This window comes from Benincasa hispida, unplaced genomic scaffold (assembly GCF_009727055.1).
Source record: "Benincasa hispida cultivar B227 unplaced genomic scaffold, ASM972705v1 Contig261, whole genome shotgun sequence".
Lineage (NCBI taxonomy): Eukaryota > Viridiplantae > Streptophyta > Magnoliopsida > Cucurbitales > Cucurbitaceae > Benincasa > Benincasa hispida.
Window position 1 is genome coordinate 445,034 of NW_024064775.1, and position 20,654 is coordinate 465,687.

The 20,654-nt window shown below is 40.6% G+C and overlaps 1 protein-coding gene, 1 non-coding gene and 2 pseudogenes across 2 annotated transcripts; 1 reads left to right on the plus strand and 3 right to left on the minus strand.

Annotated features, from left to right (window-relative positions):
• The first annotated feature begins 426 nt into the window (after positions 1-426).
• On the plus strand, positions 427-1,070 carry LOC120069169 (annotated as a pseudogene).
• Positions 1,071-3,424: 2,354 nt separating this feature from the next.
• Positions 3,425-6,652, minus strand: LOC120069158 (annotated as a pseudogene).
• A 696-nt stretch (positions 6,653-7,348) lies between these two features.
• LOC120069160 (ribosomal protein S4, mitochondrial) lies at positions 7,349-16,484 on the minus strand. The gene is given in 8 exon segments (XM_039020834.1): positions 7,349-7,436; positions 7,439-7,567; positions 7,570-7,794; positions 7,797-7,962; positions 7,964-8,531; positions 12,244-12,503; positions 16,116-16,353; positions 16,435-16,484. Coding segments are annotated over 8 exon segments (1,716 nt in total). The 3' UTR covers positions 7,349-7,356.
• TRNAN-GUU lies at positions 11,546-11,617 on the minus strand. The gene has a single exon. It is a non-coding gene; the product is annotated as a tRNA-Asn (tRNA).
• Positions 16,485-20,654: the final 4,170 nt, after the last annotated feature.

The following is a 20,654-nucleotide window of genomic DNA, read 5'->3' on the forward strand; positions in this document are numbered from 1 at the left end:
TTCTGATAAATAATTCCGGCTTGGCCCAGGAAAGCACTAGCAACAACAGAATGGAAAGGGTCCATGTAGTTGTTGCGCCCACCCCTTCTTAGTCAATAGGGTAGTAGGTTTGGCATCCACTAGAAAAGAGAGAATCCACTTCAGATAACCACGCCTCTGCTAGGCAGCGTGTGGAATGGCCGAGAGCGGACCTTTTTGGATATATAATCCAAGTCGAGAGTGGAATTACGGAAACTTCCGTCTGATGGAAAACAACTTTCACGTTCAGTTTAGAGAGCACTTTTTTCATTGAGAATTCCTCATTCCTTTTTGTGTGAATTCCCCACTGGCGAATTTAAAACTTGTAGGGCTCTATCTATTCCATCCCTCAAGCCCTAAAGAAAACCCCCCTTCTCGTTGGACTCCATATCTCTTTTGACTCTATATATGTGGACATCTGATATCTATGAGGGTTCACCCACCCCAATTACAACATTCCTTTCTATTGCACCTAAAATCTCTATTTTTGCTAATATTTCACGTGTTTCTATTTATGGTTCCTATGGAGCTACATTGCAACAAATCTTCTTTTTCTGCAGCATTGCTTCTATGATCTTAGGAGCACTGGCCGCCATGGCCCAAACGAAAGTCAAAAGACCTCTAGCTCATAGTTCAATTGGACATGTAGGTTATATTCGTATAGGTTTCTCATGTGGAATCATAGAAGAAATGCAATCACTACTAATTGGTATCTTTATTCATGTATTAATGACGATAGATGCATTCACCATAGTTTTAGCATTATGACAAACCGTGTAAAATATATAGCGGATTTGGGCACTCTTGCCAAAATGAATCCTATTTCGGCTATTACCTTCTCCATTACTATGTTCTCATACGCAGGAATACCCCCGTTAGCCGGTTTTTGTAGCAAATTCTATTTGTTTTTCGCCGCTTTGGGTTGTGGGGCTTACTTCCTAGCCCTAGTGGGAGTAGTGACTAGCGTTGTAGGTCGTTGGGCGGCTGGAAGGTTTCCATGAGTGAGTCCATTTGGGAGACCGAAGGCAGTTCTCCGTGCACCAAACACGTAGCTTACCGAATTAGTTGTGACACGGATGCGAATGCATGCTATGAAAGATTGGGTCGAGTCTGATAGATCAATCGTCTACTCCATATCCTGTATGAGTCCACAATCACTACATGAGATGAACCTTGGTTTCATGAATTGAAGTTGGCCTTAGGTGTAATAGGACTCCCAGTTACTATACGCGATCATATACTAAGGTGCTCCCCATCGGTTGTTGGAATGATGCGAGCCGGGCCTCGATTCAGAAAGATGAAGGACCAAAAAGTCGAAATAGGGGGTTACTAATTCCTCATCTCATTGGGGGTGGAAAACGAATCGACATCTCGATGTAAGACAGCCTTTCCAATTTAAGTTGGGAAAGAACGGCGAAGTCCATCTGAACCGTCCAAAGAAGAATAAGAGGAGAACAAAATTCCAATGGCGCGCAAAGCTCATATGCAACAAACACAGATAAAAAAAGTGTGGAGAAGAAGTAGCCGAGCTCATTCCCTTCACTTCCTGGGCACAAAGCAATGCAGTCTTTCCTGGAAAAATCAAGGATTTGGGTCTTCATGCAACTTAAGAAATCCATTTATAGATATATGAATAGAAATATGGATGAATCTATCAAAATGATTTCGATTTTGATATATAAAAAAGAATCGATATCATTCAACGTTTGATTCAAAGAAGTACGCTTAGCCCCCTGCTCATGAAACGGCTCCGCTGCAATGGATGACGGAGGGTTCGTAGTACTCAAAGTAGTAGAGTGATCCTATAGTTGGGAAGGGGCCTAGAAGTGCCTACTGCTACACTTGGCTCCACACATTTACAAAGTTAACCCCTGCCTAGTCCCTGGCAGAGCTAAGGGGGCTTCAATCATTATTCCTTATCCTCATCTTCACCCAGGCTAATGAGGCCTTACAGGGAGAGTGGAGCCTCAAGAAGCACTGTTGAGAGGAAGATGCTTGGCGCCCCTCTTCATTCTCTATCTACAGGATTCCAAACCTTTCTTCAACATTGGTGACAACGAGTGAGGTAGAGATGGAAGAGATCGAACACGGGAATAAGAAGCAAGCACATCTTTTTTTTTAATTTTTATTTTGATAGAGGGGGATGGAAAAAGTGGACAAAACATACTTGCATTTCCTAGTCGAAAATATGAGTTCCTTTTTCATCTCACATTTCTCCTCAAACAAATATGGAAAAATCCTCATATTGAAAATGTTCCTAACCCACCAAGCCTTTCCTTCGTAGATTCGTGTATTGTAAGTGATCTAAACCTGCCCATAGCGAGCCTCCCATAGAGGCAAGTGAAGTTGGTGAGCCGTATGATGGGCAACTATCTCCTACGATTTAGAGAAGACTCAACTATAGTCAGTACCCCCTTGGTTTCAAGGTGGACCCTTTCACTCTATTTTATTATATACGCTTAGCGAAAAGAATGTTTTTTGATACACCTAGGACATGGATTCTATATGAACCAATGGATCGTGACAAGTCGTTACTACTAGCAATGACTTCCTCTTTCATTACTTCATCCTTTCCATATCCCTATCCCTTGTTCTCAGTGACTCATCAAATGGCACTCGGTTCATATCATTAAGTTCAATCATTAATAAGGCTCAAAGAAAGGGTGGACCGTTGATAAAAAATCAATTCCAAATCACAATGCTAGCAGATGGTAGGCCTCCGCTTTTCTTTTCATTAATGAAACCTGCAAGTTATTTATTATTAACTCAAATCAAACAACCTTTGTTAAAAATAAAAAAAAATAAAAATGACGTGGGTGGCATTATGATTGTGGCGTCAGTTGGAAAGGTTCTTACAATGTTCGTTCAAATCAAGCAACATTCTTTTTTTATTATTATTTATTTATTATTACTTAAGGAGGGCTTTCTAAGAAGGGCTTAGGAACTATGAACAAAACAAAAAAAAACATGAAAGAATTTCGTAGAATGAACGGGAGGCGTCGGAGGAAGGACTGATGAACTACTTACTTGTGTTTGGTTAACTACTTTTCTGACTTGGGGTTCTTTGTCGTAAGTGGTATACCTACACCCTGCACACACATTCACTACATCTATATACGTCTACGTTGATAGCCTTTAGCAAAAAGCCCCTCTCTCTCTACTAAATCGATGTTTTTTCAGGTCGAATGCTAGCTGAAAAACATAATGGAATACTCTAAGATGCTTCATAGCTTCAACAAGCCCATATTCTTCCCCTTGGGGAAATATTCGAGTTCCAAGCCTTTATTGAAGAAAGAGCTCTTGCCTTCAACTCAAAATAGAATAGAACATTCCTTCCACAACACAAGGCCAATATGTTTCATAGCAACAAAGGATGAGTTCGATCAATTATGTTCTTTGATTTATTCGGAAAAGAAATGAGAGACAATAAAAAATCTTAGATTACAATTAAAAGGAACAATCTTAAATAGACCAAGATCCAATTTCGGGTCATTTCTTGGTGAACATGATCTGCCATAATCTCTTCGATCCCTTCATTTATGTGCCAGAATAAAGAGAGATTTGGTAGGAAAGTGGAAGAGACTTTTTTTTTTATATAGTAATTAAAGGGAGTGGGAAAGCTGCTGTAATTCTTTGGAAAAGCCCGGTTCTCTTTGTCTTCGAGCTTTCATTCCTCAATCCACCATTTCGTTCTTTCATATACCTCCCCACCAATAGATAGAGACAAATAGGAATAACTAAACTACATCTACGAAATGTCAGTACCATGTAGCTGCTTCAAAGCCAACGTGATGCTCCTTGGTCAGATGACCAAGATATTGGCGAATACCACATATGATCAAGAAAAGAGTACCTATAATCACATGAAAACCATGAAAGCCAGTTGCTAAGAAAAAGGTAGAACCATAAATACTATCCAAAATAGTGAAGGGTACTTGATAATATTCCATTCCTTGAAAGCCTATGAATACTAGAGCCAGTTAAACGGTAGCTACTAAAGCATAAACTGCTCATTTTTCCTTCCCCGCAAGTATAGCATGATAAGCTCAAGTTACAACTACTTCAGACGAAAGAAGGATAGGGGTATTAAGAAAAGGAATTTCCTAAGGATCTAAAACCTCAATCCCATTTGGGGGCCAAATACCTCTAGTCTCTACTGTAGGTGCTAAAAAAGAATGAGAAGAAGCCCCTAAAAAAGAAAAAAGCAACATAACCTCTGATACGATAAACATAATAAAACCATATTGAGGTCCTAACTGTATGACTTTGGTATGATGTCCTTCCAACGTGGATTCACGTAGAACATCGCGCCACCATACGAACATGGTATATAGGATAAATATGAGGCCCAAATATAGGATAAATATGAGGCCCAAACTTAGAAGTGTTGCACCCCCTTGAAATGAGTGCATGTGCATCACACCTTCTATGGTGGTTGCCAAAGCTCCAAGTGAACTCGATGTTGAGGTCGATGCCCTAAACTCTCGTAGGGTTCTGTAGTTTGTAAACACCTGTATGAACAAACGCTCATGATGTAATAATATGAGATATTTTCTTAACTGTTGTCTATGAAACACGATATGTTTTATTTGCATTTACCACAAAATAATAAACTAAGATCCCTAGTTGTCGTTGTAACTTAAGCATGTATGTGGAGACATACAAGTGGATCATACCTTAAGTGATAACCAAAATGGTCTGTAGTATATGGATATAAGAGGGAAACCTTATCCAGGTGACACTACGGATGCAACCCACTTTGTAGATAGTTACAAGTGTTGTGACGTGCTGCAGATGGTCTGATCCTGATCATTCATGTGCAGACATGCAAGCGGGGGTGTCCTAAACAATAGAGTTTGTATAAGATTGGACCACGAAGTGTTTAGTCTCATTATATAACACTGTTCATCACAGAGACTTCACTTCACTAGGATGACCATAAGTAACTCTTGCCTTTAAGGGTGATCCTTTGATTTACATGGATGTGAGTGGCCAGATTGCCGACTCAAATCTACCACTTTGTGGATTCGTCTGATTGAGGAGCTGGGAACTCAGCTACACAAGATGGAATTCACTCCTTCCCTAAAGTAGAGGTAAGTAGATAGATTACTCCCTTAACGGCTAATTTTGGGGCTTGAACGATGTGGCACCACACACCTTCTCAAGGCTCGAGTGGTGTCCCTCATAGTAGGACTATGATCTATTGTTCATTAGATGGATTAGTAGTACTTAAGGAGTTAGATGTAATTATAGGGGCAAAACAGTAAATTATCCTAGCTATACTTACGAGAATTTGTGAAGGTTTATCGTACTATTGAATGGTTATATCCGATGGACACAAAAATATATCTGTAATGAAAAGAGTGCAGTTTTCGATCTTTAGTGGAGTGCCCGACAGTTAACGGATGGTGGATCTCATGACTAAAGAGTTTAGTCAGCTATTCATGTACTGTTGGAGCTTCAAGCTATAGGTTCATAAGGTCCCCTTGGTAGCTCAATGGATTCAAGTTGAGAGTCAGTTTTTAGGTCAGATTGAAGTGTTCAAATTGACAAGAGGGAGTTTGATTATATATGATATGATTGAACTAGTTTAATTATATATGATATAGTTGACATGATGTATGAGATACATTAATTGAAGGAAAATGATATAAATATGATTTATATCAAGTGAAGGAGAAAAGGACTATGGTTTATATGTTACATATGATGTGATATTAAAACTATAGGTTATAAATATAATATGATAAGTTAGTTATTATATTTATTTAAAATTAAAACAATTATGAGATAATTGTGGGCAGTTTCTCCTTTAACCGTAAGTGAAGTGGGAGGTTTTATTCAGTTTTCACAACTGAAGGATAAAATGAAAAATATTTTCATTTTAGAAGTGTATCGCTGAATCGCTTCATTTGAGTACACTGCCAATCATTTAGCTCATGAGAGACTACACGAGAGCATCAAGTGTTTGTCTAAATGATCGTGTACACATGCCATTATCTAAACGATCGTGTAACATTTTTCTGAATGATCGCACGACTAGCGAGTTTCTCTAAAAGATCGTGTAAACGATCAAACCTGTTTTATTAAACGATCGTGTACCTGAACTAAACGATCAAGTACTACAGTCTATACGATACTCAGTATCCTTCTCCCACTTGCTTGGCCGTGTAATGCGATAATTGTTTCCTCCTTCCCTCTACCAAATCCAACAAAGCCCACACCTCCTGGATTCTCACTCTGAAAATACTAAGGTTACTAAGTGGTGGTGTCTGAAAGGTTTCCTATTCGTGGAGAAGTTTGTTCGTGATTGACCAGATGATTGGGTAGACGATCGTAGAGACAACTAGAGGTTGCAGTTCAAATCTTCACGACAGTGAGAGATCTATGGAAGAAGAGTTCTTCAAAGGTATATCTCTCATTACTTTTGTATTTAATTTCTAAATCATGTCGTAATTTGTTCTGAAATGCATAACTTGTTTGTATGTTTGTGAATGATTATAATTCTGTCACAATGAATTTGGATCGATCTTTCTTCCGCTCATAGGTTCTCTTTGATAAGAGTTCCTTCACTTGAAATAGGATATGGTCTTAGATCTACGAAATGATAAGAATGCCTCTGAGATTTAATCATAAACCAATTTGCCTCAGTTGTATGTGAACCCCCTTCACCCCCACCCTCTAAAGTGGTAAACAAGGGCTCTTTGCGGTCTCATTTTCTTTCTATCTGATAGGAAGAAAGAATAGGAAGGGATTGTTCTTTTATTGCATTGATAGAAGTCTAACTAGAAAAAGATCTCTCTATTACTTTGAAAGGAGAATCTTGTTGGTTTGACCGACGAACTACATGGGAAAATGGACCTCCCTTCTTTCGTTGATTTTCAGCAAGCATTTTTGTAAAGTAAAAATTCTCTTCATTTTTGTTTTGGCAAACTTATTGGTTGCGGATTAGTGCGTTCTACGTTGTCGCTAGCCTAAAATGAAAGAGGCTTGGGAAACTTGCAGGTAACCCCCCTCCATTATATCGACTAGAAGTAGTTGACTGCTCTATGTCGGGCTTCCCCGTTCCCTTTGCTCTGCTTGCTCGTCTATGCTCCGATCCTACAAGTAATAATAGAAAAACTCTCTTTCCTTGCCTGCATTAAGATTTCAAACTTGTTGTCAAAAAAAAGGCAATCAATCAAAAAAATGGAAATAGTGAATCAAGATCTAGATGGATCCCTATCTTTATCTCTATCCACGAAGATACCAATACATATGAATAGAAATCGATCTATGAATCGATCTAGACAAGACTCGAGACAGATAGATATATCCCTATCAACGACTACGCGATCTTTATATGTTTTGGCCACGTCCGTTTCCGCTCCGAAGAGGAAGGTTTGGATCTTTCAATCTTATGTCGTGAGGGATGTGAAAGATACCACAACTTTTAATACTCTATGATTCACCTCCAAATAATTAATAGGTAGTTTGATCCTTTTGATTTTCCTCTTCATAATAAACTGATGGGGGGATGCAGAGCACGAGGTCGAATTACTGATTAAGAAGAGTTGTAAACTATAGGACTTCTTGTTCGAGTAGGAAGATTTCGGTTTTTCTCGTTCCTTCTATTCGATAAGAATAGGGATTGAAAATGATACAAATTCCTCTTCATTCTGTTGTGCTCAGTGATGGAACTGCCTAAGCATAATTCTATTGATCCAAACTTCTTTGTTCTTTTTAAGTCTTCTTCTTGCATTGAAGCACGTAACTATTGCAAAAACTAAGATTTTGTAGTAGGCAGCATCCCCTCTTAGTTTTGAGTAGGTGGAACCATTCTGTTTTAGTTCTTCTCCACATTCTTACCGGGTGATCCAGGAATTTTCCTATGATTTTTTCAACTGATATTTCGATATAGAAAGATCTCCTTAATTCTTCACTGCGTAGTCTCGCGTCATTTTTTTTGAAAAGATATTAGATCACTGTGGGAAACTTGAAAATGAGTAATGCTGACCATTCCTTTATTCACACAAACCTTTCGATAACTTATCAGCTGCCTTGCTTAAGGAATAATTTTACAAAAATTGAGACGAATTGAAATAACGTTCGATCTTGTTTCTGGATTGAGTGGAAAAGGGATATAAGAAATTTTTTCTGTTCCTCTGTGCATCTCTGTGATGGGTAAAGCCCCATGAAAAGGGGGCAACTTTCGTGTAGTTTGTGATTGGATGTAACTTTTAAGATTTTCTCTCGGATAAATCTTTCTCTTAATAGATCTCTTCTTCTTTCTCAATTTTCGGAGAATGCGGCGTTGTATTATTGTAAGTTCTCTGTTCCGAACATTTCCTAAAAGTAGACGACAAGTTTGAAATCTTAATGCAGGCAAGGCATATCTTGTTGAATCCGTCTTTTTCGCCACATCGCGTATAACGGGAATCGAACCCCCTCTACAGCTAGCGGGCGGATGAGGAATGATCGAAATACTTCGATCCAACAACTTTTTAGGAGTTGGTTTTAGCTTGCCCCTTTCCCTAATAAGAAGATATTTTCATGCCAAATATTCTTCCTTCAACAGGTGCGCAGGAGTGCACTTTTATTTTCCCCAACCTATAAAAGGGGGTGTAATGAATAAAGATCTCCCACCAGCTGTCTTCTCTTCTATCACTTCACTTCGTTTGAGATATCTGATCTCATTGGATCACACTAGGTCATGTGAAAGGGAAGGAAGGGATGGGTGATCGGGAACAACAACGGAAGAGGGTTCGTAGCCCCTCCCCCCTCCTTCTTCCTTACGCCTATTTGCTCTCTCAGCCTCGGGGAGATGCAGAACTCATTTTTTTTTAATAAAAAGATGAATAGATAGGGCCATGATACATTCCAAAATATTGTAAAAAAATAGACACTTTTCGTCCCCGCCTGTCTGAGGACTTATGTGTATGTTTTCGAATAGGTATATTCGCCTTTTGTAACAAGTAGACCCATGATAAGGACTGTGACTGGGGTGTCAGCTAACTGAATCCAATTTATAAACCCAAAAACGAAACAAAGTGCATTCCCTTTCGCCAAGTAGGTCAAAAAATAGGTATACAAACCACTTTTGCTTTTCCTTAGACTCGATTGGAACAAAGCTAAGAAAGAAGGAGGCAGAATGGAGAAAGGAAAGGGACAAGAGTGGTCTTGCTTGGTGCAAAAACTGCTGGTTTGGGGGTAGGGTATGGTACTAAAGGTCCTCGGACTTCCAGGCAGTTTTTCTTTTCAGTAGTTGTTCATAGTTGGATCTTGCCGATACAGCCCCCCATAGTTTTTGTTACTGAGATATCTTTTTTTTCATTGTTCCCAGGGATTTTTTGGGTAATCCACTCCCATGCTGCAAATAGTCAAATCTGAACAAAACCCTGTCGCTCTTCTTCTTTCCTCGCGGGCAAGAAGCACACCAGCTGCGTGCCTTGCATGATTCTACTGTGTTTTTTACACTTGACTGGGTCGACAGTTGACCGGAAGAGAACTTCGATTCGCCCGGCCAGCAGGCGGGCGGCGTGCTTATCTTATGTGACAACACTATAGAGCGAGTGGCTCTTCAAGGCAGGTTTCTATGTGACAACTCTACAGAGAAAGCAGTGCTTTCGTGTAACATGCTATGGTTTAACTTACGAGGTAGTGATGAGTTTCACGTGATCTAAGCCCAGCTCGTGCGCGATTAGGAAGATTGGCCACAATCTGAGCGGTACCACCCACCCTACCCTACCACCTATAGGCGGCCGTCCGTCCTACAGCCGCCCGAAAAGGAACTGCAGTGATCTTGAATAGGAATCCTACAGCGATAGATAGAATCCCCATAAAAATACCACTAGATCGAGCACCAGTGATTTCGTATCCGGTCAAAATCTTGGCTAATTGATCGAAATAAGTAGCTTCAGTAGACGCATAGATCATGGAACAAATAGGGTGGGTAGGCCCAACCACCACACTACACGTATAGACGCGAACCCCCCTCGTTACCGTACGTGCGACTCTCACCGCATACGGCTCGCACAAAGACTCCTAAATCCATTCTGAGCCTTTTCTTCCACCTCTTCTCTCCAATCCAAGACCAAACTTGTGTTCTCTAGGTGCTATGAAATGGGGGTCTTTCCTTCACCTATTGTATGTATTGGCTTGGCTTCGTGCAGAACTAAGGGGCATTCTGGCGGGCGCACGGGTGTAAGAAGGCCTACTACTACATACGCTAAAAGACAACGACTACAAGCCAAACCGGATGCGACTCGCTTCTATTCTGGTTGGGATTGTCTATTGATGGGAATCTATAGATTTTAGTAATTCGCCAACCTCTCTAAACTGAAATACGATACAATCTCACTTCACGGCACGACAAAAAAAAAAAAAAAAGAAAGAGCTTCGCTCAGTAGGCCTCCCTATGCTGACGAATGCCTCCTTTCCTTTCTCTTCTCTTCAGTCTACAACAAACAAGTGGGAGAGGCAGGATTCGAACCTACGTAGAAAAACTTCAACAGATTTATGGTCTGTCGCTTTTGACCGCTCGACCATTCTCCCCTTCTTGGGCCGAGGCCCCCCTCAATGGGTTCTAAGAAGAAGGGCAGTGCCTTAAATAAATCAGTAAGCTTTTTGATTTGATTAAGGGAAAAATTACTATTTATTAGCTTAGCTAGTGTTCAAGGAGAATTGAGTAATTTAGTCAGTCCAAATCATAGCAATCTCTATAAAGTAAGGGGCAAAGCTTCTACTTTCCCCCTTCGTATCTTCCATCTAAGCATCTTTCGACAGAGGTGACTAGTCACTTCTGGCAAAGTTGCGAGTTCACGAGAAAGTGAATGTACGAGCCATGTTCCTAAAAGGAGTGACCCTCTTTGTTTTATTCCCTTCCCCTATCCTTTCAAAGCCCATAGGTTGGGCGCTCCCGCTTGACTAATAGTTTCGAAATGCTCTTCCGCTGAGCGAAGCTGCGAGCCTACCCTTATCGAGCGTACTTAAATAGCTTACGCTGACCAAGCCTAGTCTAAAAAAATAGAGCTACAACAAGCAAGCTTTCCCCATTTATTTGGTGTGGGTCGTGCCTCACCGCAGGCACTGAATGAATGAAATGGGTGGAGATCTTCCTTCCCCCTTGTTAATTACCAAGAACTTCGTTGCCACTAGTGGCGAAGAAAATTTCGACCATCCCACCCAAAAACAACTCGGAGCCTAAACTAAAGAGAAGAGAGTTCAATCAACAAGAAGCTGGTAAAGCTCTAGCCATTGGACTACATCCATCGAGACTACCTAAATCGTCACCCTTTTTTTCGTTCTTCGAATGACGCTAATGGAGACAAATTCCTTTCGGCGGCAGGAAGATACTACTTCAGTCTTCCCATTCATTCCCAGTGGTCTTTTCTTCTCCCTAAAAATTCAACGAACTAAGTTCACCTATACGAGAGAGTGAGGAATCAAAACAACTAACTTCCCACTTTTGATGTCCCACGATTCTTCCCATTTAGAAACTAAGAAGAAGGACGGGGTCGATAGGTCAGAAAAAAAATAACTCCAAATTCTCCCCAAGTAGGATTTGAACCCACGACCAGTCAGTTAACAGCCGACCGCTCTACCACTGAGCTACTGAGGAACAACGGGCTTAAGGAAGCCCACTCTCGTTCTTTGGACCAAATTTTGACCGAAAAAAGGGTTAGTCACTCTTTTTCACATACACCAGGAGAAAAGGTTACGATAGCAAGCCCCTCCCCGACCAGAGAGCCTCTAGGACAAAGGGCAGCGGTCAACCATCCACTCTCAAGATTTATATTGATCAATCGATCTCCACGTCCTACCAGTTTGCTAAGTAAACTCACTTTACTGAGGGTCAACAAAGGCTGGAACTATTCCTGCTAAAAACATAAATAGCAAACTTTTTGGTAGAAATAGACAAAATGATCCCTTGGCTCGGGCAAGAAGAGGAAAAGGTAAAAGTACGACTACCTTTTCTAAGGACGATAGAAAAGTTTGAGCTAAAAGATTGAATTACACCGAGTAAGAAAGGCGGCCTTAACAGATTTCTCCTAATGTATAAACCAAAATAAAAAGCAACCAGTCCTGAAGAGGATACAGATACGCATACATTAACGCATGGAAGAACCTAGCTTAACTGGATTAAAGGACTAATCGAGTCCGACTGACCGTTTTTGGCTGGCCCCTGCCCTTGCAACGAAGGCAACCAGTACATGCTTTTTCCTTTCGTTTAGCGAGATAGCTTACCAGCTCTTTCGGCTCATAGCAGCATTATGAAAAGCGGAATCCTCATCCTGAGTCGAGTCCGCATTGCCATACGAATCGACATCGGCCAAACCAAGAGCTCTTATTTTTTCTTTAACGAAAATGGGAAAACCAACCTCTTTTAAAGAAGGAGTCGCTCTGCCTTGATCACCATGGACATACGCTATTCCCCCTTTACCTTTTCCTACTGTGAAAAAGGAAAGTTTCCTCACGATAGGCCCTCCCAGCTCCCGAACGTCTTTCTATCAATCGAGAGAGGTACAGAATAGTACAACAAACCAACAACTGCGACAAGAATGGACTCATAAGATGGGCGGTCAGGGAAGCGATTTCATTTGTGTTATCCGCCAAGGAAATGATAAAGGAATTCTCTATACACGGCTGAGAGATGACCGTATTGTCGCACATCCTGAATGAAGTACCGTAGGAAAGAATCTAATAGAAGCTTTTGAAAATGAAAGTTTGTAGAACTTTGATAAAGTCGTAAACTCTGGATCTTATGTTCCTTTCATCAAAGGGTGACTGAGAGAGAATTTGGGCCTGGCGTGCATCAAATTTGGTCAACAATAAGGTGCAAAGCGGATTTCTTAAATGGGCTTGAAATTCCATTAACGTTAGGTCGAAGATCTCTACTAGGTTTAGTGCACTTTGGTAGTTAGGAATGTTGCCATAATCAAATGTATTTCTCATTCTACATTCTCTCTTACCAAGCTCTCATACTCGCCAGGGTTGAGAAGGTTGTCTGTGAGCTAATTCGACTTCGAGATTGCGTATACGTGAAAAGAGCTCGCTTTCAACTTTCTACCTCGGCATTTTTTGCCTGGTTCTGGTTCAAGAAAAGGTCTTATCTCTTTTATTGGAGCAAATTGATGCCGAAGGAATCTTTGAAACTGGTGGAAAGGCTATGATGATTGAAGGCTATTCAAATAGCATGACTGGTACCACAAAGAAAGGGTATCTAACTCACACTAGTGGAATAGCTTTTTCATAATAATTATCTCGATATGTGATACCAAAAACCAGCCTTATGACTGATAAGGTAAGGGGTTTAGCTCTTCCAGGAACTGAGTTGGGGTTAGCTTTGTAAATGTGTAGAGCCAAGTGCTGTGTGGTGTAGTAGTAGGCACTTCTAGGCCCCTTCCCGCTTCCATGTTCTCAAGTAGTGCACTATTATTGTCATCTCCTTCTCTTGAACCACGTCTTTCGGTATCATTGAGCTTTCGACTCTCATATGCTACTAAGTTACCTTATTGTATGAGAACACCGCCTATGGCATAGTCTGACGCATCCGTGTGTACTTCAAATGGCTTAGTGTAATCTGGCAACTGCAATACGGAGTCATCAATCACTGCCTGCTTGTTGTCCTCAAAAGCTCTTTGACACTTTTCCGATCAGTGAAATGCCATGATCGGTCCGTACGTCCTTCTTTAGTGTAGGAGTTTTCTGAGTTGAGCAGACCTCTTCGAGTAACCTACCATGAATTTTTGGTAATAGTTCACGAGCCCTAAGACTGATCTTAGCTCATTTACCTTGGTAGGTGCTTGCCACTTCTTGATGGCTCTAATGCTCATCCAATGCCCTAGGAATAGGACCTCCATCTTTATATAGAGGTGATTCTTCCTTAATACCTTACGGTTTAGAGGTGGCTAACGTGGCCGTTTAACGAATACCTATAGCCAACGATTAAAGTATATCACCAGTCATTTAAGTACGGGTGGAATAGCTAATTGTGGAAGGTGCAGAACATGGCAGGGGCATTGGTGAGTTCAGAAAGCATAACAAAATCAAATGCCCCTTTATTAGATTAGATTAGTAAAGTTGCTTGCTTGTCACAAAGTCGTCTTTGGCTCGTCTCCTTCCGCGATACGCACTTGGTAGTTGCCCGACCGTAGATCCAACTTCTCAAAGTCTTTTGTCTTTATTTATTAGGGCGAAGAAGTCCACAATCAAAGTGGGTACTTGTTCTTGATTATTAGGTTACCTTGTTGAGCACCTGCTAATCAATGCACAAGGCTACTGCTTTTTCTGGAATAAATCAAACAAATAGGGGCTCCGGTTTTGCTCCAGGCTTCCACTCGATCTTGTGGCAGACTACCCTTCTAGGCTAGGGGGCACTTGGCAACTCACTCATGGGGCATGATACACAAAAATGACTCAAGTACTTGCTGCACTTCGTGAGAAAGAAGTCGTCTTAGTATTGAATTCGCTCTTCTGTTAGCATGAACATGAATTAGATTCTATTTGTCTTCTTTATTCTTAAGAGAACTCCCCACCCAAACAATTCTTAAGACCATCAAGCCTGCTCGAATGAGTTCGACTATAGAAGCTTTTAATGTACACCCGTGGACAAAGCCCCCTCCATGATTGAAAAGAAAAGGTTGAGTTTGCACCAAAAGCCTTCTCAAAGGAGAAGCTGTTGGAACGAATTACAAGAGGTCCAATGTCATATCCCAGGGGAAGGATTTCTTAACCATACAGGTTAGAATCGCCGTCTTGGTCTAAGCGCTCAACTGCCTTCCTATGTGGTACTACACCCACCACTACCCTTGGAGGTAGTTTTGGTCTAAGATAGACTACGCGCTAACAGCTTGAGCAAGAAGGCCTAGCTTTTCATGGTAGCTGACGCTAGGGTTTGGGAAGAATATACATGAGAGTTATGAGTGTGAGGAGAAAGAGCCTTCCCATTTGCTATTCTAGACCCAGGAAGACTTGCCTTTTCCACTATCGCTTCTGTCATAGAGCTCTGACAGGAAGGAGACCTATGAATGCCTTGGCTCTAAGCCATACGTACCACCGTTCCATGTCATCTCCAGCCGGGCGAAAACTTTCTCTCGTGCTATGGCATGCTTTTGAGCACATTCATTGCTTTGAGGGAGCAAGGAAGTCTTGAGTTGGGTGCATAAGGTGTTGGGTGGTGTGGGTTTTCGATGGATAGGTTTTTCAATCTCTATGATAGGTTTGATAGATCTGAATCTTGTGTTATGGGCGTGTATGGATCATCCCCCCCCTCCCCCAACTTTGATTGCTTTTCACCTTTTCAATATAATGCAAATTTATTTATAGCCAATTGACATTTATAGTTGTAAACAGATATATAGTGTGCATTGATGGATAACAATGGTAGTCAAGAGCATTCCTTTCCTAGGGCCAAGATGGTCTCTTTCTTCCTTCCCTTATTCCGGCTGCTGTTGATGGAGAAGCCATTGAGCAAGGTAAGGAGTCGAGATAGTCTTAGCTATAATCCCTGCCCTTACCTAAGTATCTTCCTTATTGTCTGAAAATAGAATAGTCTTTTATCGAATCGTCTATTTTCAAGGTAATAAGAGTGAAGACAAATGCGTGTCATCCTCTTCTGAGGAGATATCCTTTATGAATACATTTCTTTCGAGATACGAAGAATAACTCCATTTAAAGTGAAGGGATTCAATCCCCAAACCCCATTTGAGGAGGATGACAAGAAGAATGTCGGAATCCAGAGGAAATCGAGTTCTTCCGGAAGCAAGTCAAATGTCGTTCTTTCCACTTCCACCTTAGTTTAATGTTTGATTCCAACGACAATGAGCTATGGCAAAGTGTGATACGATGTTTGAAATAAGAACCTCCACTTGAAGGTGACAACAAGGTCTCGTTTGTCACCGGTCTGATTGAGGAGTAACTACTTTTTCCTGAGAATTCTTCTCCCTTCGATCAAGTTGGAGTTCGGAGCCAAACACCCTTATATTTATTAGACTTAGGTTAGGTTTAGCAGATGGCCTCGCCAACTAGCATCTATTAGTTAAGGGGGTTGGTTGGGCTCAGTAAAGTCTTTTAGGAGACTTTTTGAGGCCATACAATGACTTCCAAAGTTAGCATACACAACCTGACTCCCCTTGAGCAACAAACCTTGAAGGTTGCTCCATATAAACCTCCTCTTCAAGATCACCATGCAGGAATGCATTTTTTATGTCAAGTTGATGCAAAGGCCAGTGAGATATAGCTGCTAAAGCAATAAGTAATCGGACTGAAGTAATCTTGGCAAGTGAGAAAAAGGTGTCAAAGTAATCAACACGATAAACCGGAGTATAAGCCTTAGCAACCAGCCGAGTTTTCAGGCTATTAATAGAACCATCAGGCTAAAACATGATCGTATACACCCATCGACAACCAACGGTCGTCTTACCACATGGAAGATACACAAGATCCCAAGTACCATTGGCATGAAGAGCAGACATCTCCTCAGCCATAGCTGCCCGCCATCCTGGATGTGATAATGCCTTTGCCAAAGACTTAGGAATAGACACAGAGGATAGCGAAGTAACACAGTGATGCGATATTTTATTCGATGAAACAATGGTAAGGATTGCGTTGGTGGAAAATGCGTTGTGCAAATAAGTTTTCTCAGTAGGACCCAAGTATAAATCCTACTGAGTTTCCTGGTAAGCCCAGGGTCGAACTCAAGGACTAAGGAAAACAATATACGGTGGTAGTTTATAGATCACTTTGCGGTAACAATTAAATCAATGGGTTGGTTGGTTTGTTGTTTACAGTATAAAAAGTATGCGGCGTAATTGAGAAAGAGAAATTATGCGACAGATACACTGAGTATGCAGAGGAACGGGTTGAGAAGGTACTTAGCTAGCATTTCCCGAGAATGCATTCAAGCTATGCGATCATGCTACACTCATGCGACATCAAATCATTTTCCAATGCAAATGTAGTGTCTCCTAATTTTAGGATGCATGCGATGAATGCGATAGTGTCTATAGAGCTTATTCCTAAATCTCTACTTGCCTATGCGATGATGCAAGATGCACACAAGGACAAGGTGACCGCATACAATCACAACCTATCTCTAGGATGCATGTGATGCGTTAATAGAAAACAGAGCTTATTCCTAAGCTTCTATCTCTTGATTATGTATTTCTAATCCGACTCTCCCAAGCCTAGATTCTAATCTGACTTTTCCAAGCCTAGATTCTATTCTTAGACTACCCTCCTGAGTATCTCTAATGGATGAATGACGCATACATAATACAAGATAATTGCAAAGAATGAAGATCCCTAGTTATGCTAGCTAAGTGCTTCTCAAACCATTCGATAGATTTAGCTACTTATGCGTAATGTACAAAGAGTGAACAGATATAAAGATGCAAATTCCATTTCTATAATAAGTTCGAAGTATAAAATGACAATGAAAAATAAGGGTAGAGGGCCTGGTAGAAATTCCTTACTTCCCAAGACTTTTACATTGTTATCTCTACTCTACTCAAAAGATGTTCTTGCTTCCACAAGAGTTGGCCCTCTCTCTGATCTCGATGCTTCTGGCACTCTTCCAAGTTCACCGGAACGATCTCTCCGTATAATCTCCTTTCGCTCGCTTCCACCTATTAAGTAAAAGAAAACTATGAATAAGGCTACTTCTATCTAAAGGGAAAAATTATCTAACTTTGCGAACTCCTTCACTGAAGGTGGCCTTCGGTATTTATAGAGCTTCAGGGTGAAAGACTTCTTCTCTCTTATGATTCTACTGATGGGATGGCATTAATTCTCTGTCTGATGTGTCGAATATTTGTCATCGAAAAGTTGAGTGTACTTGCTACAGTAGTTTGTTAACGGCTTGTCAACTTAATTCGGAACCGACCGTCATCAACTTTCTGTCCCAGATGCGCCAACCATATGCGCCGGCTCTATGCGGCAACCTTCTTGAGCAAATATTCGCGAGCGAAAATGATCACATATCCTTGCGTCAACGCAATCTCTTAATGTGCTTGGACGTTAATTTATTTGGATCGCATTTCTACCTTGCATCAATGCATTTTCTGTACAAAAAATACATAAGTTAGCTATTTTAATGCGATGGACGCATGCGACCGCAATGTTGTGAACTTAATTCTTTTGGACGCAATATTGTATATTTTTATCATCGCAATCTTGCGTTGTTTTATAACTTTGTGCTGTAATAACGTGCATTTCTACCCATTATCACACCCCCAATATTAAACAATGCTTGTCCTCAAGCATAAGCTAAAGATTTTCTTTAGAAAGTCGACCACCTTCTCTTTCCTAGATTCCTCAAGGATGCCTTATTCAAATCCTATACACCATTCTTATCTCGGTCTCTTCTTAAAGTATTTCTAAAATTTAGGGACAGTAAGTTTAACCTTCAAAAAGACTTTATTAGATTCTAGGGCATCACATGATTTATTTCATAAAAAAACTTTTTCACTGGGGTATTTTGAAATGATTTTTTTTATCCTTGCATATTTTAGACTATTTTTTTCTTTTTTTTTTAAAGATTTTTTTTCTATGATCTTATGCTAATCCAAGTGCCTAGCTTTCGTTTTGGCTTGCCCCCACGCGTGTCATGTGGATATCCAACTACGAGCAAGGTGCTCTTTCTCAATCTAATCTTATGCCCATTTGGCAGCGGAGTTGCAATCATTTATTTATGCGTTGATCATGATTCCTATCTTCGTTTTGGCTTGCCCCCACGGGTGTCATGTGGACATCGTACTATGAGTAGGATCCGATCGCAACGTTATGATTTTTTTTTTGTAAGTTTAAAATAGCAAGGTCGAAAATGAATACTGCACCCCCAAATTTAAAATGTGGCAATGTCCTCATTGCTAAAATATTGAAAGAAGTCATGCGATGCTCTTAAAAAGTTTCGTAAAGAGTCAGTTTGAAAGAAAGCTAGCATACTACTAACTTCTAGAAATATTTCATGTTCTGACTGTCCTAAAATTAAGTTTACTCTAGTATATACGAAAATATAGAAGCATGCGTTTCATCATTGAAATCATAATTGGCAAAGAGAAATAATGTGGTGACTTACTAAATTAATCAATGTTAAATGATTATGCCAACCAAAGAGGATGCGGTGATAAAATTTTCAAAATTAAAATTCGATGCGATAATGCAAAATTTGGAATAAATAAAGTCAAGGAAAGATACAACCCCCAAATTTGCGCTATTGCCCACAATCTTTGTGAACGCATCCTTCTATGCGGTGACCTGCTTTCTTTTGATTGCGGTGACGAAATACAGTAGTTGTGTCTTTGTGTAGCACCTCCGCAATAATTTACCTCGATCGTTGCAAAGAAAACATTGAGGGGGCCAAATAACAATAAAACAAAGTTGATAAAATCGTTTACCACAATCGTTCAACACAATCGCATTTGTTTTTTAACATAAAGATGCAAAGATAATGATAATCGAAATACATAAGAGTAGTGAGAGTTCATGAAACATTGATAAGAAAAGGATATTCCAAAAGACTTATGCCCCGGATGATTTTCTATCGCATGCCAGCGTAGGGGCCATTCGATCTTCCTTAATTTCGAATTTCTCAAGTCTACAGAGGTCTTTTCTCGATGAAAATCACCCCCGCAATATGCCTTGACTCTTTGCCCATTAACCTTGAATGTACGGGTCCCTTCCTCATTAATCAATTCAACTGCACCATGCGAGAATATTTCTTTAATTATAAAGGGTTCGGACCAGCGTGATATTAATTTGCCGGGAAAGAGTCATAGCCATGAATTGAAAAGTAAGACCTTTTGTCCGACGTGGATATTTTTCCTGCATAGCTGGTTGTCATGCCAATGTTTTGCTCGTTATTTGTAAATTTTGGCAATCTTATAAGCTTGCGTTTTCCATTCATCTAGCTCGACCAATTGGAGTTTTCTTGCTTTCCCTACTACCTTTAAGTCAAAGTTATGTTTTTTCACCGCCCACAGTGCTTTGTGCTCTAGCTCAAGGGGTAAATGACATGCTTTACCAAACACCAACGCATACGGAGACATGCCTATAGGTGTCTTATAGGTGGTCTTGTATGCCCACAGCGCATCGTCCAGTTTTGTTGCCTAGTCTTTTCGCGAAGGCTTTACCACCTTCTTCAATATCAGCTTAATTTTCCGGTTGGACACTTCAACCTGGCCATTTGTCTGTGGATGGTGTGTGGTTGCCACTTTGTGGAGGATATTATATTTGAGCAGCAAGTTGTTGACTATGTAATTGACAATCTGGGAACCTTTATCACTTATTATGGCACGTAGAGTGCCATAACGAGTGAAAATATTTTTCTTCAGGAATTTGGAGACTACCGCCGTATCACTTGCGGCGCATGCTATCACTTCTACCCACTTGGAAATGTAGTCGACGGTTAACAAAATATATCTGTGACCATTCGATGGTGGGAATGGTCCCATTAAATCAATGCCCCAGACATCAAACAATTCCAATTCTAAAATGATGTTCATAGGCATCGCATGTCTCCATGAAATATTACCCGTGCGTTGGCACTGATCATACTTCATTGTGTAGTCTCTTGCATCCTTGAATAGTGTTGGCCAATAATACCCACTTTGTAATACTTTCCCTACTGTGCGTTGGCCTCCAAAGTGTCCGCCAGA